Source organism: Nomascus leucogenys, chromosome 13 (assembly GCF_006542625.1).
Source record: "Nomascus leucogenys isolate Asia chromosome 13, Asia_NLE_v1, whole genome shotgun sequence".
NCBI classification, from domain to species: domain Eukaryota; kingdom Metazoa; phylum Chordata; class Mammalia; order Primates; family Hylobatidae; genus Nomascus; species Nomascus leucogenys.
The window spans coordinates 50,968,590-50,987,002 of record NC_044393.1 but is presented as its reverse complement, the minus strand read 5'-3'; the positions used below and the strand labels follow the sequence as shown (position 1 = coordinate 50,987,002).

The following is an 18,413-nucleotide window of genomic DNA, read 5'->3' as shown; positions in this document are numbered from 1 at the left end:
AACCTCCGCCCCCCAAGTTCAAGCAATTCTCCTGCCTCAGCCTCCCAAGTAGCTGGGACTACAGGTGTGCACCACCATGCCTGGCCAATTTTTGTATTTTTAGTAGAGACAGTGTTTCGCCGTGTTAGCCAGGCTGGTCTCGAACTCCTGACCTCAAGTGATACACCCACCTTGGCATCCCAGAGTGCTGGGATTGCAGGTGTGAGCCACTGCGCCCAGCAAGAAGTATTTATTTTTACTAATAAAATGTTAATTTAGGTGATAAAAAAGAAAAAAGCCCTATTTCTGTTTTTGGCCAAAAGTTGTATTATTTGTCTGTATAGCAATGCATACATCTTCCAATATATGCACAACTAACTGTTAGGAAGGTGTAAGATAATCATATTAAACAAGTACTATATATAATATATATATATGTGTGTATATATATACGTGTATATATATATGTGTATATATATACGTGTATATATATATGTGTATATATATACGTGTATATATATATGTGTATATATATACGTGTATATATATATGTGTATATATATACGTGTATATATATATGTGTATATATATACGTGTATATATATATGTGTATATATATATGTGTATATATATATGTGTATATATATATATATAAAACCACTTCTCAAGAGAAAGCAATAGAAATCTGATTTTCACATTTTTGTTTGTGTTTAAGGTGTGTTCTTCTTAAAAGGATAAAGGAGTTAAAATATTAGAAACTGCACTTGTTTGTGAATGAAATTTGAATTTAAAAATAATATTATATGATATAATTTAAGCTTCGATATTAAAACTGGCTTGTCACCACTTCTATTTTTTTTTTCTAGCTATGGAAGATTAAATCATGACAATTCAAAGAAAAGAAGATGTAGCCTCTTTTCCAGAATAAGAGTACTGATTAAGCTGCCTGAAAGCTTGTCACTGATTCTTTGCTTCAGGAGTCTCAGCTAGGGAGTTGAAGTGTTTACATCAGACTGTCTTGTGCAATTCTTATATTTATTTTACTTGTTCACTTTTTTTTACATTTATTTTAGTCTTTATATTTTATTTTTAAGCATTGATATACTTAGTTGTTGAAAGGGTGATGAAACTGATATCCAGATACTTGAGATCCTGGTAATTGGTCGTAAATAATTGGCAAAATAACAAATTGTGAAAATAGAAGCCATTGCTCAGCACCGTTTCTCCATCAATGCCGTGAACTTGCCTTACTTGAGGAAAAATTCTTTAACTTTGGAATATTGCATTGAAATCAGCTATACACATAAAACATTTTCTTTGGTAAATCAAGATCCAGTCAGGGTTTCTCTTGAATTATTTTGGAACAATGCCAGGATCCAAACTGATTAAGTTACAGTTTAAGCACCCTTCAGTATTAATATATACGGTATTATATAACAGGTCAACAAGTGCTCTTTGATGATAAAACTTGTAATAGAGCAATAATTGTAAGTGGTTTCCATACTGTAAGATATTTTGATAAAAATTAACTAGTAATACTTGTATTTATTTGAAACACTGGGCTGTTTGCACAGCTCCAACTGTGCATGCTCAAAATGTGCACTTTTTAAAATTGTTACTTTTAATGCGTATCTTTATATGGGATCTGTTATAGTGTACTAGGGCATGATATGGTATCCTTTTGAGTGAGGTATATACTCATCTCACAAGTGAAGTGCCTATTGATATTACTAAAGTACATTATGTTTACTCAAGTAAATAATTTTCTCCCCATGGTACACTCTAGTGTAGGCTATTCATACTACACTCAAATGAACAACTTAAGAATAAGGCTAAGAACCAATAAAATATTTCTCTAATTGCTAGTTATAAAACTGTATCCAAATTTTCAGAAAAGACAGCTTCAGCTTGCAAATTCTATCCTCTAAACTTATCTGGTGCATTCTCCCCACCCCACCCCCATTATATAAGGGCTATTTGAGATGCTTTTAACCTCCCCAACGAATAATTTGCCAAGTGTCCAATGAGAACTTATCATGTTGGTGTGTTGGGTAAATTGGGCGAATATGATAGTGTCTTACATTGGGCCTTGATTTTAAGTTGTTATATTTGTACAATCGAGTATTTTAGAAATTACATGAAACATGAAATGGTTTTTGCAATTTTTTTTTAAACTGGGCATCTGGTTTCTAAAAATTTATTTGAAACAATCTAGAATTTTCTTGGTGCAAAGTGTATCATGTGGAATATCCTCATATTTTTACCATATTTTAAGAACTTTAAGATGATTAATTGTAAATAATTTATTTGATTGGTGCAGTTCTAATCCCTAAATCATAATCTTAAAATCAGGAATGTGTGGAGAACAGAGCCATGTCATATCACTTTGCTCTTACCATTCCTTTTGATCAGCCGCAATTCAGCCTCATTGTGTAGTATGTTTTTTCTTTCTATGAAAAACAACAGAAAGCATTTCATTTTATTTGCCTATGTTCAAATATGTTTAATAATGACCAAAGTGCATTCTGAGTTTTTTCAAGGAATGTAATACTGGAGCTTTAAGAACATACTTAGTTTCTCATGTGAAAACTTAGGCTTTGTCTGATGTTTTTTCTTCCTTTATTGTCTAATGTTGAGGTTGTTTTTAGGAATTATATTTTATAAACTTTTTCAAAATAAGGTACATGCCTATACAGAACTTAACATTTTGCACAGAACATATCAAATATATTTTGAGAAAAAAAGTACGGCATGAGTTCTGTTAGGAATAAAAGATGAAACTATTGTATCTCACAAAAAATCTTATTTCAGAATGGAAATATTTTTGAGAAAAGTAGCTGAGTATACTGGTTTAAGAAAATGCTTGTTTTAGATTGAGGTTAACTTAGAGTTGGGAGTTGATTTATTAAGTACAGTATACCTCTTAACAGTTTATTAATAATATGTTGAATTATGTCAGTGTGGGCAGCAGTAGAATACTAAAAGGAAAATATCATTTTAAGCAATTTCAGAACATTAACTGAACTATTTTCAAAGCAGAAAAATTGACATTGCTGCCTTTAAGAATACCATGAATGTAAGAAATTGAAAGAAATTGTAAAATATCACGTAATATAGAAAAGGCAGTTCAAAGAGAATTGTGGCAGATGTTGTGTGTGAACTGTTGTTTCTTTGCCACATGTGTTGTATTTGAAAGTTTGACAGTAAGTTTAAAATAAAACATTCTATGACTGACAGTTTTTTTTTTTAAATTTTTAGGTCATATACATTTCTATGTTAATTTTGTGTTTACTTAACATAAAATTTAGTTAGATTTGGGGGGAGTGAAAATAAATTTTTTATAACTTTCCAACATTTTAGATTTTGTTATAATTCTTAGAACATGAAAGAATAATACACACACAGGTTTTTCATCACCAAAATGATATTATATCACTAATGTTTGTTTGCTTGTTTGTTTTTGAATATAGCAAACTGGCTGTGGCCTGAAATATTAAAGCTCATTGTGAAAAGATAGTGTTTTTTTGTTTTTTTGTTTTTTTTTTGAGACAGTCTCACACTGTCACCCAGGCTGGAGTGCAATGGCGCAATCTCGGCTTACTGCAACCTCCGCCTCCCAGGTTCACGCCATTCTCCTGCCTCAGCCTCCCAAGTAGCTGGGATTACAGGCACCTGCCACCACACCCTGCTAATTTTTTGTGTTTTTAGTAGAGATGGGGTTTCTCTATGTTGGCCAGACTGGTCTCAAACTCCTGATCTCATGATCCGCCCGCCTTGGCCTCCCAAAGTGCTGGGCTTACAGGCGTGAGCCACTGCTCCCGGCCTATGGTGTTTTTAAACAAATGATTTTGCCACATGAATTTAGCATGAGAGATTATGATCGACAGTAGGATGGGTAAACATTCTAGTATTTCTGTTATCTGATTGGTCCAAGTGTTCACTGGGCTTAAATTAATCTAGGACTATTAATTCAAGTGCACTTTCAAACTTACTTTAAGCTTACAAATGGCTTTTTTAATGAATCTCCCTTCATACTTCAAAATAGCAATATGACTGGCACCTCTTAATTGTTTGCTGTATCACTTAGAACATAATTCTCAACCTTTTTTCTGCCAAGCCTATACAAAAAGACACCATAAATGCTTAACAGTAGCACTGGCTCCCCAAAGTACTTACTGCCTGGGGAATCTTAAAGGCCATTAGGGATGGGAAAAACCCAAGTGTTTTTTTCTACTCTCACACAGTTCAGCATAACACTTCTGATACCAGATTCTCTGGCAGACACCAACTGGGTGTTTTAGAATTTAACTCAGCTCTAACACTACACCTGAAAGAATGTCAGATCCCACAGGTTGAGGGCTCATTCCCACAAGACTGCCCCCACTTCAGATGCCAGGCACAAGACCCAGGTTGTGATCTGGCTCCCCATCAGCGTTCCTACGACCCTCTTCTTGGGTTCAGTTAATTTGCTAGAGAAACATTTAACTTTTACAGGTTTATTATAAAGGATACAGGTGATGGAGGAGGTGCATAGGCAAGGTATGGGGGAAGGAGTGTGGAGCTTTCATGCCCTGTCCAGAGTGTGCCACACTCCAGGAGGCTCCATGTGTTGTGCAACCCAGAAACCCTCCAAATCCCATGGTTGAGGGATTTTTATGGAGACTTCAAATCACATAGGCATGATTAATAAAGTCCACTTCCAGCCTCTCTGGAGGGAAGGTGGAACTGAAAGTTCCAAGTTTATAATCATGGTTTGGTTCTTCTGGTGACTGGCCCTCATTTAGGAGCCCACCAGGAGTTGCCTCCTTGCAGTAAAAGACATTCCTATTACCTGGAATTTACAAAGCTTTTAGGAACTGCGTGGCAGGAACTAGAGTCAAAGACCAAATATTAGAACAAAAGATTCTCCTAGCACCCTTGTCATTCAGGAAATTACAAGAGCTTTAGGAGCTCTGTGCCAGCGACTGGAGGCAGAGACCTGTGTATATATATAATTTCAGAGAGGTGGTACAGATACACTTTCAAGAAAGTATTCCCCAAGTGATTTGTAAAATTCGTTCCACTTAACCACTTGTCACCACCTTGAGAATTACTGGCTTAAGATACAAAATTTTGTAGAATGTGTAAAAGAAAATAAAATTTAAGGACCCTCCAAACTTACTATGCCCGGGGGAAGTTAAGTCCTAGAGACAGAGTAACATAGCATATTTGCCCCTTCTGCTTCTTAGATTATAGATTAACTTTCTTCCTTATTGTTCTTGTTCTGTAAATGACTAGGAAAGACCAGAGACCAGACTTCTGCCTCTTCTAGTCCCTAATCTTTGTTATAGATTCACTGCCTCTTTTATTGTCCTATACCTAAATCAGACCAGATGGAGCAAAAGACCACCATGACTGTTACATCTTCAGTGTGGAATATTAAATATACCTTTTAAGAGAAAGACCACCTCAGCTAATTAGATCACTGAATTATGCATTAAACCTTCTATAGAATGATGTAGAAATTCTGTTAAGCTCCCCTAAACTTTGTCTATATAAATGATCCCAAACTTCTAGACTTCAGAACACTGACTTCCATCCTTTGGAGTATGTGCTTCCCCGGGGGCTGTTGTTAAACTTTGTGCTTGAGTAAACTTACTCAAACTTAGATTTATTTTTTTTTTCCTTGAGATGGAGTCTCACTGTATCGCATAGGCTGGAGTTCAGTGGCACGATCTCAGCTCACTGCAACCTCCACCTCCCAGGTTCAAGTGATTCTCATGCCTCAGCTTCCCAAATAGCTGGGATTACAGGCATGTGCCACCATGCCTGGTTAATTTTTGTATTTTTAGTAGAGATGGGGGTTTCACCATGTTGGTTGGCCAGGCTGGTCTTGAACTCCTGACCTTAGGTGATCTGCCCGCCTTGGCCTATGTGCTGAGATTATAGGCGTGAGACACTGCGCCTGGCCAATTTACTGGATTCTAACCCGTTTGATTATTTCAGGTTGACAAATGTAAATTCCATGAGATACTAACTGTATTTACCACTATTCTCAGCACCTGGAACAGTGCCTGATACACAGAAATATCACAATGTATTTACCTAATGTGTAACTTGAGTCGAATAGGACCTTCGACACCACTCATTCCAAAGTCCCCATTTTACCACATGAAAGAAATAGGCCCCAAAAGAGGTTAAGAAGCTTGCCCAAGGTTGCACAACTACTCAATGATAGAACCCAAACTCTCTGTATCCCCTTTGCAGGTATACGTTCTATAATTGTATCTTTGTGTAAGCATTTGGCACCTCTTGACTGATCAAAATTGTTCATCATAGGAAGAATACCCTGGGGAGAACAAAGATATTGATAAATTATCTGTCCATTTTTGTAGTGAGGTCATATACAAACTAATAAACCTTGGCAATAGGAAAACATCAGAATTCATCTTGACGTCTCCGTGTTCAACTCTGCAGTGTGCCCTAGTGGAAAGAACATATCTTTGGCATCAGGCTTCTTTTACAATCTTGAGCAAGTTACTTAACCTCTGTGAGCTTTGGTTTTCTCAGCTGTAAATTACTAACAGTAATACCTATCTTACAGGGCTATTAGGAGGATTAATGAGATAATATATGTAAAGCACCTAGCAAGGAACTGATGTGCTGGTTATGCAGGAAAATTGGTTCTCCTCACCTTTCTCACCAAGAAAAACAAGTAACGGCCTAGGGCAATTAATAAAAATTTCCAAGCTAAATCACTCATATTACATAAGATAGCACATGCATCCCCACCAAATATAAGAACTATTAAGAATCATCCTTCTTATAAACTATCATTCTTCTGTATGTGAAAAATTCTTTTGCAAGAAGTTGACATTTAATTCCCTTTCTTCCTAAGCAGGCACACTAAAATGTGGGAGGAAAGTCTCATTCTTTCGCAAGCCTACGTGTCACTGTATATCCAATTATGAGCAATTTTGCTAAATTCTCAGATGCATATTCCATTCATATCTCTTCGTTTTTATATCTCTCGCTGATTTATATGTGGATACTGTCACTAACAGCACCCTAGAGTCCTTTCATTTTCAACCTGCTTCTCAACTTTAAGTTGTCTGCTCACTGTTCATACTTGGAGTTGTTGAGAACATCGAACTTGACTTTCTAGAAATCATGCTTATCAAGATGTAACTGAAATCTCTCAGCTCTATATTTGGCAATGTGCCTTTTAATCCATTTCATGTCCATTTATATGCTGCCTACAATGGCTCTTTTGAACCTCCTTTATCACCCTGAAGTTCCTCTCATCCGTATCTGTTTCCTCTAACTTTACTGAAAAGATAGAAATCATTAAGCATGAATTCTACCATCTTCTCCCTACTACAGCTCTGTCGAAAAGATGTTGCTCTCTGACCCCAACTCTCCCTCAGTCCCCAGGACTCTGTCCCTGTCCACCTTTAATCTTTTCCTTTCCTGATTTTATGTTATGAGTTCTTTAGATTTCGATGAGAGCTAATTGTACCTAGAGTATGGGAGAACTATTTAAGGTTTACAGATTGGGTGGAACCCTTGTATGCTAGATGGTACTGTGAGTGCTTGCCACACTCTCATTCTTCATCTGAACAGAGCAGAAAGTGTTTCTGCATGTTCACCAAGTCCTGCTGGATTGTATCACTTTTCTCTCTGGGACGTAACTCAGTGGTCAGCGATTGGTGCCTTGCTCTAAAGCAGCCAGCCATTTTATGTGCCTGCAAGTAGCCTATAGGGTTGGTTTTGGCATGAGAGCTTTGCCCAATAGATGCACTGTATCCTTGATGGTGACTTGCTAACTCAGTGAGATTCTCTCTTACTGCAAATTTGAATTTAGGACACAGTGTTAGCAGGAGGAGTTGCTAGAAAAGCAGAAACCCAGGAGAAACCATGAATTGAGCAAAGCCATAAAGTAAAAAGGAGGTAGTGATAATGGAGAAAGGAGAAGAAAGTAACAGAAACTGCCCAAAACTGGCAGGAGCAGAGAAACCGAGCAATAGCTTGGGTAGTAACTTTTAGACCTTTAACATATCATTACAATGCTAAAATCCCTGCCCCTAAATGAAGATGGCTACCATGTTGTATATATACAATATATGAAGAAGCATGTTTGGGGACTGCACCTGTGTGTCTGGAACTCCAACCTGAGCATGTTATATACCTCCCCTGCCTCTCATCTAACTCTTTGCAATCCCCTGACTCCTATTGCTCCAGGAGAAGGTGCCTTTAGAGCAAGAGCTCCCCTTCTCTATTCTCTGGCCACTGAATAAAACCCAACTGCCTTTTCCAATTGGACCTACTTTCTTTGCAGCTGATACAAAGTAGGGAAGGTACTCAGTTTACTGTATCACATGTGAACAGTTTAGTATGGCTGGAGAAAATGATGTGTAGGCAAGATTAGAAGATAATGCTGGAAGATGACTTTGTGGAGCCAAGAAATTTGAATTTTATCTTCAAGATGAGGACTGCTTAGCACAGTGCCTGATGTCCTAGTTGCTTGGTGAGTACAACACTGAGATGTCACCATCTTCACTAGAATACTTAGTAAACAGCCCCAGACTGAGATTGATTGACTGATTGATCGATATTTTGAGGCAGGGCCTTGCTCTGTTGCCCAGGCTGGAGTGCAGTGGTGCAATCATGGCTCACTGCAGCCTCGACCTCCTAGACTGAAGTGATCCTCCCATTTCAGCCTCCCAACTAGCTGGGACTACAGGTGTGCACCACCACACTCAGCTCATTTTTTATTTTTATGTAGAGAGGGGGTCTTACTAAGTTTTCAGGGCTGGTCATTTTTTAAATTTAAAATTTAGTATATATTAAGGGTTCTATTCACTATGCTAGAATTTTTTATGTAACTAAAATGTTGACATGGTACAAGTCTATATCCAAGGGTGTCTCAGTCCATTTAGTGTTGCTATCTAGGAATACCTGAGACTGGGTAATTTATTTTTAAAAGATATATTTGGCTTATGGTTCTGCAGGCTGTAAAAGAAGCCTGACACCAGCATCTGCTTCTACTGGGGGTCTCTGACTGCTTGCACTCATCAGGAAAGGGAAGAGCCAGCATGCACAGAGATCACATGGGGAGAGAGGAAGCAAGTGTGGGGAGAGAGGTGCCACGCCCTTTTTAACAACCAGTTATCATGGGAACTAATAGAGTAAGAACTCATTGCTAGGAGGATGGCACCAAGACATTTAGGTGGAGATGATTAAATCATGAGTAAGACATTCATGATTTGTCCTGTGACCCGAACACCCCTCATTGGCCCCATCTCCAACATTGGGAGTCAAATTCAAACATGAGATTTGGAGGGGTCAAACAAACTATAACACAGGGTATATATAATTAAGTTGACCTCAGTTTCTTTCTCCACCTTTGTTGTTGTTTTTGTTTGTCTTTTGAGAGAGGGTCTCGTTCTGTTGCCTAGGCTGGAGTGCAGGGGTGGGATCATGGCTCACTGAAGCCTCCCAGGCACAAGTGATCCTCCCACCTCAGCCTCCTGAGTAGCTGGGACCACAGGCACAGGCCACCACGCCCAGCTAATTTTTGTATTTTTTGTAGAAACGAGGTTTCCCCTGTTGCTGAGGCTGGTCTTGAACTCCTGAGCTCAAATGATCCACCCTCCTGCCCTGGCCTCCCAAAGTGCTGGGATTACATGTGCAAGTCACTGTGCCTGGCCTTTCTTCACCTTTGAATGATAGAGTTGATTTATAATTATTTGCAAAGTGACACCATTTAAAAAAAATTTACAGAATAGCTCAAGTTGTCTTGCACTATGGTGAAGATCACAGGCTCTGGAATCAGACAGAGCTGGGACTGCCTTGAAGCATGTATATGGCCTCGGGCAAGTTACTTAATCTCCGTAATCCTGATCTGTAAAATGAGAAAGGAAGCAACTAATAATGGAGCCTCATGTGGTTCTTGTGAGTGTGAAATTAAGAGATATCTGTGTAACGGGCATGGACTTGTTCTACAACACTCCCTAAATCTGGCTTTGAGTACCTATTCAAAAGGTATCAAGTCAAGCTGAGCACAGTGGCTCACACCTGTAGTCCCAGCACTTTGGGAGGCCAGGAGTTGGAGACCAAACTGGGTAACATAGCAAGACCCTGTCCCTATGAAAAATGTAAAAATTAGCCAGGTATGGTGGCATGGCATATGCCTGTGGTCCCAGCTACATGGGAGGTTGAGATGAGAGGGTCGCTTGAGCCCAGGAGTTTGAGGTAGCAGTGAGATATGATTGTGCCATTGCACTCCAGCCTGGGCAAAAGAGCAAGACCCTGTCATTAAAAAAAAAAAAAAAAAGAATCAAAAAAAGAAACCTGTTATGTGTGGAGGAGCCCCTCCTTCCTAGATTGGCACAAAAGCCCAGGGGCTTCAGCTAATGCCTGAAAAACATGGAATTGGGTTGCTCTTTGTTCTCTGGTGGCATCTGTACTTCCATCTGGGTGCTTTCTGGTGCCCAGCCAACTCCCCCTGCGTCTGCTGGGTGTGGATGCTGCAGCCCGCTCAGCAATGCTCCTCACAGAGGTCCTCCCTGCTGACCCAAGGCTCAGCCTCAAGATCCTCACCTCTGCTACAAGGCCTCAGATCCCAGAATCCTTCCACACATACCTCCTAGCCATGCGCCATTAGGCACACCTGCAACCTGTCTTGGGCAGGAGCGCCTCTACCAGCAACTCCCACCTCCTCAGTCTCCACTGCCTCTTCTCAGTTCACCAGACTTTCAAACCAAAGCCTGGGTGAGTAGTTGTCCTCGGGGACTTGACAACTTCTGTTTTCAGCCTAGAAACTCCAAAGGCAATAATACCCTTAGAGGGGAGGGAATTAGTCTCAAAATAGGATTGTATGACTATCTTCTGGTTGCCTTGGAATAGGGGAAAGAAAGACATTGCTCATTCTTTTGAGTCTCTTCCAATAGCAAATTATCGTGCCACTTAGAGAAATGCTTAGTTAAGAGTTTGACACATAGTAATCCTATAATAACTGTTAATTATTAGTACAATCATTTTTATTTGGCTCCCCTTTGGACAATAGGCAAGAATTCAAAGTGATTTCGTAAATAAGACCAACTAGAAAATGAACTTGGAGAAACCAAAGCTGTCTGAAGAAAGAAATCTAAGTTGTTAAAAGGATGAAATATAAAGGCTTTGGGAGAAAACACTTGGATTACTCGATTATGGAAAATTTTTAAAATGGAAAGCCTACCTTTGTGTTTAAGCATATGACAGTTTATGGCAAAGACCTGATCATTCTTCATCAACCCTAGGATTTAAAATAACACATAGTCATTTGACTTGTATTGTTGGATCTGGGCTAGCCATTCACAAAAAAACTATCAATTACTCCCTCAACATGGAGTGTTTTTTGTTTTTGTTTTTTGAGACGAAGTCTCGCTTTGTCACCAGGCTGGAGTGCAGTGGTGTGATCTTGGCTCACTGCAACCTCCACCTCCTGGATTCTAGTGATTCTCGTCCCTCAACTTCCCAAGTAGCTAGGATTACAGGCACATGCCACCACACTCAGCTAATTTTTGTATTTTCAGTAGAGAGGGGTTTTCACCATGTTGGCCAGGATGATCTCAATCTCCTGACCTCATGATCTGCCTGCCTTGGCCTCCCATAGTGCTGGGATTACAGGCGTGAGCCACTGCAAACATGAAGTGTTAATAGAAGCTGTGGATTCTCCAACCCTAATGCTGCCTTGGGCAGTTTTGAAGTTCACCTTCTTGCAGAGAAGACTGGCGTAGTGGATGCATTCAAGTCCTACTCAACATTGTGATTCTACATATGCTTTTCCACATAGCAGGTGATCCTGAAAATCATATTTTTTACGAGGGTATATTTTTCATGTCAGTTGACTATGCATAGAAGGAAGGTCCTGCTCTAAATATCAAGAACCTAGGTTTGTACCTTTGCATTCAGACAGATTTCCTGGTGACCTGGAGTAGCCATTTATCCCATCTGAATAAAGATGGGACAGAATTAGAATTACTTGATTTAATCCTCATTCTGCTTTAACACTCAGAGATATTTTTCCTTCAAATGTTCTTTCTCTATTGCTAATAAGCAGTAGAATTAAGAATTCTTTTATTCTCAGAAAGTAGACTGTGGTCATAATTTCCTAATGTAAATATTTATTTAAAAATTTTTTTCTTTTTTTTGGAGACAGAATCTCACTCTGTTGCCCAGGCTGGAGTGCAATGGCACAATCTCGGCTCACTGCAACTTCTGCCTACGGGTTCAAGCGATTCTCCTGCCTCAGCCTCCAGAGTAGCTGGAACTACAGGTACCCGCCACCATACCCGACCAATTGTTTTGTATTTTAAATTTTGTTTCTAAAAGGAAATTAAAAAGCTGTCTTGTGGAGGACTTCAGCTACCCCATTATTCTAGCAGAGTGTTTTCATCAGTTGTCCTAATTTGAGGAAGTCTATTTTTTTGTGGGACAGGTAATTTAAGACACTTTTGTTTCTTACCAGGCCCCATCACTTTAGCAAATTAGGCTTTTTCACTGCTTCCTGAGTGAATTTTCACTTGTTTTGGGTTGGTAGGATTAAGCAATCGCACGTTTAAGCAGGGCCTTGGTGTTCAGGCGTGACCCTCTTCAGTTTCAGGTTTTCCTAATTCCTGGAAATCAGCCTGTCTTAATTCAGCCATTTTACCAGGAGTTAATCAGACTGCGTCTCATTAGTAGGCCCTTGTTTTAAAACTCTGGGAACAGAAGTTTCTTCTCCCATTGATCTTCTACCCATCTCTAAAATGTAGCTCTTGGTGGCAATTATCTGTCTTATTCTAAATAGTGAATCCCAGGATTGGGACACAGGACCCTTGACTAATTTCCATTTCATTTTTCCCTCTGTGCTCCAGTCCCCACCAGGTACTAAACTCTGATTGCCACCCTGGGAGCTGGTGACAAAACCTCTGCCTTTGGCTCTTTGTGTATTGTTTAGCTTGGCCTTCTCTTTCCAATTTACTTTTTTTATCCTCTTCACACATCTTATAAAATTGCTAGGTAGACATATCATTTAAGCCAGCCTAACTTTGCCATTCTAATGGTGCATAACATTTATGTAGCAAGGTTGTAAGATGCTCATCAAAGTCTATGTCTTGCCATTTTTATTTTTGTTATTTATTTTATTTTATTTATTTTTTATTTTTGAGACAAGGTCTCTCTGTGTTGCCCAGGCTGGACTGCAGTGGTGTGATCATGGCTCACTGTAGCCTCCACCTCACAGGCTCAAGCTGTTCTCCCACCTCAGCCTTCCAAGTAGCTGGGACCACAGGTATGTGCCACCACGCCTGGCTAATTTTTAAATTTTATGTAGAGACGGGCCTCCCTATGTTTCCCAGGCTGCTCTCGAACTCCTGGGCTCAAGTGATCGTCCTGCCTTGGCCTCCTAAACTGTTGGGATTATAGGTGTGAGCCATTGTGCCAGGCCCATTTTTACATGTTCCAAAACACGTAGTGTAGGTCTTTGAACATAGGTACTCATTGAGTGGAGGGTAAGGGAGAGCATCAGAAAGAGATGAGAGGTTTGCTTAGAATATGATGTCTTCATAATGGGCTTAACACTGGCTGCCTTTCAGAATGACTTAGATTATCTTTAAAACCATACTAACAACTCTGCCCCACCCCCAGAGATTCCAATTCAATTTGTCTGAGAAGACTTTTTTTTTTTTTTTTAAGCCCCAAAGCTATTCTTGGTGAGCCAGAATTGTCATTATTAAAACACTGATCAAAAACATTTTTGGACAAATGATGAAGACATTGTCAGTGGGTACAATGATTGAGGAGGCTGGGACAAATGTTTCCGTTATGTTGACATCTTAAAAGTTTTGTGCCCTAAATAATGTGGCAGTATTTTCCTTTTATTTTCACACTTCTTAGGCCCAGAGGCCCTGGTTGATATAGTTAGGCTTTGTGTCCCCACCCAACTCTCATCTTGAATTATAATCCCAAGATGTTGAGGGAGAGACCTGGTGGGAAGTGACTGGGTCATGGGGGTGGTTCCCCTGTGCTGTTCTCCTGATGGTGAGGGAGTTCTCACGAGATCTGATGGTTTATAAATGGCAGTTTCCCCTGGGCTTTTCAGTCTGTCTCACCTCCTGTCATGTAAGATGGGCCTGCTACCATTCTGCCATGATTGTAAGTTTCCTGAGATCTCCCCAGCCATGCAGAACTGTGAGTCAATTAAACCTCTTTCGTTTATAAATTACCCAGTCTTGGCTAGTATCTTTATAGCAGTGTGAAAACGGACTAATACACTGGTGATCCTAGTTATATGCTGAGAGTAAATGTAAATAATGCTGTTCCTTCCTCAGGGACTTAAGATAGATGATTTGTTCCAACAGAATATGTCAGCTGAGTGGTGTCAGTGACATTTAACCCCGTCCCCCTGAGTGCTCATATGTGGCAAACAGTTACAGCAGCAAGTCTTTTAGGAACTTTGTTTCAAGAGGGTGTTAAAGAAGAAAGTAACAGTTGGTGCAGAAATGGAAGTGATCCAAACTACCCACCATATCTAGTCCTTAAATCAGCACAAAGCCTGCCTTCCTCCCTTCCTCACTTCTTTATGGTCTGAGCTCAGTGAAGAGAGCTGCCTACACTTCAGTTGATTATTTATTTATTTACTTATTTATTTTTGAGGTGGAGTCTCACTCTGTCACCCAGGCTAGAGTGCAGTGGTGCGATCTCGGCTCACTGCAACCTCTGACTCCCTGGTTCAAGCGATTCTCTTGCCTCAGCCTCTTGAGTAGCTGGAATTACAGGTGCCCACCACCACGCCCAGCTAATTTTTGTATTTTTAGTAGAGAAGGGGTTTCACCATGTTGGCCAGGATGGTCTCGATCTCCTGACCTCATGATTTGCCTTCCTCGGCCTCCCAAAGTGCTGGGATTACAGGTGTGAGCCACCGCACCCGGCTTGATAATTTAATCCTTAGAAGAGAAAACTTTAAAAAAACGAACAATCTACATCAGTGATTGTCAAAGTGTGGTTCAGGGATCTCCGGGGGTTTTTCAAGACTCTTTCAGGGGTCTGCAAGGTTAAAATCACATATAGGTAAAAGACCCATCAAAGTGTAGTATGAAACAATGGGTTTTAATGTAACAATAAAAAGTATATTGTATGGTTTTAGATTCTACCCAATGACTTAACCTACCACGTGTCAAGTTTTGGTATAGCATAAAAGAACATCCACAGTTATCGGAGGGGGCTAATAAAATATTTTTCTTTTCCAACAACATATCTGTGTGAGGCTGGGTTTTCTTCATGTACTTTAAAACAACAGATCAAAAGAAACTGAATGAGGAAGCACAATAAGAACATAGCTATCTTCTTTCTTTTGCTAATATCTTTATTGAAGCACAGTATAATGAACATAAACTGCACATATTTAAAGCGTACGATTTGGTAAATGTTGACATATATACGCAATAAAACCTCAACATTGTCTCCATAGGTTTCCCCATGCCCCTTTGTATCCACTCACTGCTGTACCTCTGGACATCCTCCCATATCCAGACAAATACTAATCTGCTTTCTGTCATAAGTTAGTTTAGAAGTTTATATATATTAAATTGTATTCATGTTTGTCAGGATTTTTACATTTAGCATAATTATTTTGTCATTCATCCACATTGTAGCATATATCAATAGTCCATTCCTAGAATATTAGTACACAATATTCCATTGTACTAATATATCAGGCCAGGAGGGGGTGGCTTATGTCTGTATCCCAACACTTAAGAAGGCCAAGGCAGGAGGATTGCTTGAGGCCAGGAGTTCAAGATCAGGCTGGGCAATATAGCAATACCCTGCTCTACAAAAAAATAAAATTAGATTGATGTGGTGGCATGCCCCTATAGTCCCAGCTACTTGGGAGGCTGAGGTAGGAGGATCTTTTGAATCCAGAAATCAGAGTTACAGTGAGCTATGATTGCACCATTGCACTCCAGCCTGGGTGAAACACATATATTGTGATATATATCACATTTGGTTTATTCATTCACCTTTTTATAAACATTTACGTTTCTCACTGGGGCTATTAAAAATAAAGCTGTTATGAACATTCATATATAAGACTTTGTATAGACATAAGCTTTTATTTCTCTTGGCAAATACTTAGCAGTAAAATGGCCATACAGTAAGTGTCTGTTTAATTTTTTGAGGAACTATTAAACTGTTTTCTAAAATGGTGATACCATTTTACATTCCCAGCATCAGTGTATGAGGCCTCCAGTTGCTCCATATGTTCACTAGTGCTTGGTGTGGCCAACCTCTTTATTTTATTTTATTATTTTATTTTTGAGACAGAGTCTTGCTCTGTCACCTAGGCTGGAGTGCAGTGACGTGATCGTGACTCACTGTAGCCTCGACTTCCCTGGCTCAAGCAATCCTCCTGCCTCAGCCTCCCAAGTAACTAGGACCACAGGTGCATGCCACTATATCTGGCTAACTTTTAAAATTGTTTTGTAGAGACTGCGTCTCACCTGCTTGCCCAGGCTGGTTTCAAACCCTGGGCTCAAGTGATCCTCCTGCCTTGGCCTCTCAAAGTGCAGGGATTACAGACATGCACCACAGTTGAAAAAGTAACCCTTTCTCCACCAAATTGCCTTTGCTCTTTTGTCAAAAATTAGTTGTGCATATGTGTGGGTCTGTTTCGGGATTCTCTCTTCTGTCCTGTTGCTCTGTTTATCTTTATGTCAATGCCATACTGTATTGATTACTGTAGCTTTATAATAGTTCTTGAACTCAGGTAGTTAAAGTCCTCCAAGTTTGTTCTTTTTTCACAGTTGTTGCCTATTCCAAGTCTTTTGCATTTCTCTACAAATTTTGAAATCAACTTGTCAATTTCTACAACAAAAACCCTATTAGGATTCTGAATCTATAGATCAATTTGGGTAGAATTGATATCTGTACAATACTGAGTCATTCAATCTGTAAACACAATCTATCTCTTAATTCATCTAGTTCTTTAATTTCTTTCAGCAATGTTTTAATAGTTTTAATATACAGGCAGGTCTTGCACATTTTTTGTCAGATTTATCCTTACATATTTCATTTTTGGATGCTATTGTAAATGGCATGTTAAAAGTTTCGGTTTCCAATTTTCAAACATTTGTTGCTGGTACATAAAAATACAGTTGATTTCTGTTTATTAGTCATGTATTTGGCAACCTGGCTAAACTCACTTAATTATAAATGCTTTTCTGTTGTTGTAGATTCCACTGGATTTTCTACAAAGCAAACATGTTGTTTGTGATTAAAGATAGTTTTTCTTCTTCCTTTTCAACATGTATGTCTTTTGTTTCTTTTTCTTTCTTTATTACACTGACGAGGACCTCCAGTACAATGTCACAGAGAAGTGGTGAGAACAGCAACCTTGTTTCTGACATTAGAGGGAAAATACTCTTTTTCACCATTAAATACAACTTTAGCTATAATTTTTTTATGGATGGACTTGATCAGAATGAGGAAGTTGCCATCTATTTCTCATTTGCTGAGTATTTATCAAGAATTGATGTTGGATTTTATTTAAAAAAGTTTGCATTTATTGAGATGGTTGTGTGGATTTTTTTTCTGGTTCATTAATATGGAGAATTACATTGTTTGAATCTTGAATGTTAAAACCAAGCTTGCAGTCTTGGGATAAACCCTACTTGGTTGTGTATTATCCTTTTGTTTATATTGATGTATTCAATTTGTTAACATTTTGTCAAGAATTTTCGTGTCTATGCTCATGGGAAATATTAGATTGTAGTTTTCTTTTCCCATTATAACTCTTCTAGTTTTGGCATGCTGGTTTCATAAAATGAGTTGGGAAGTTTTCCCACCTCTTCATTTTTTCTTGAGGGGACTTGTGTAGAATCATATTATTTCTTCCTTAAATGTTTGGCAGAATTCCCCAGTGAAACCATCTGGGCTTTGAGTCCTTGTAGGAAAGTTTTGTAGCTACAAATTCAATGTATTTAATGAAGGTGATTTTGGGGGGCTTGTGACTTTCAAGGAATTTCTTCTTGAGTAAGCTTTGGTGGTTTGTCTTTCAAACCACCAACGTGGCATAAAATTTTTTTAAATTTCCCTTATTATCTTTCTTCTTTAATTTTTTTTAAAGGGGTAGGGTCTCACTCTGTTGCCCAGACTGGAGTGCAGTGATGCTATCACAGCTCACTGCAGCCTCAAATTTCTGGGCTCAAGCCATCTTCTGAGTAGCTGGGACTACAGGTGCACAACACCATGTCTGGTTTATTTTTTATAGAGGTGGGGTCTTGCTATGTTGCCCAGGCTGGTCTCAAACTCCTGGCCTCAAGTGATCCTCCCATTCAGCCTCTCCAAACGGTAGTTTACAGTTGTGAGCCATCATGCCCGGCACCCTGATTGTCTTTCTATTATCTGTGGAATCTATAGTGATGTCACCTCCC

General features: G+C 39.2%; 1 protein-coding gene across 6 annotated transcripts in view; it reads left to right on the top strand.

The window, feature by feature from the left end:
* The window catches only part of PHTF2 (putative homeodomain transcription factor 2), a 153,023-nt gene extending 149,530 nt beyond the window's left edge, over window positions 1-3,493 (top strand). For all 6 annotated transcript variants that reach the window (XM_030825905.1, XM_030825903.1, XM_003268194.2 and 3 more), the window contains one exon: window positions 846-3,493. In XM_030825905.1, coding sequence (XP_030681765.1) covers window positions 846-866 — 21 coding nt within the window. In that variant the 3' untranslated portion in view covers window positions 867-3,493. The remainder of the gene's footprint in view (window positions 1-845) is intronic.
* Window positions 3,494-18,413: the final 14,920 nt, after the last annotated feature.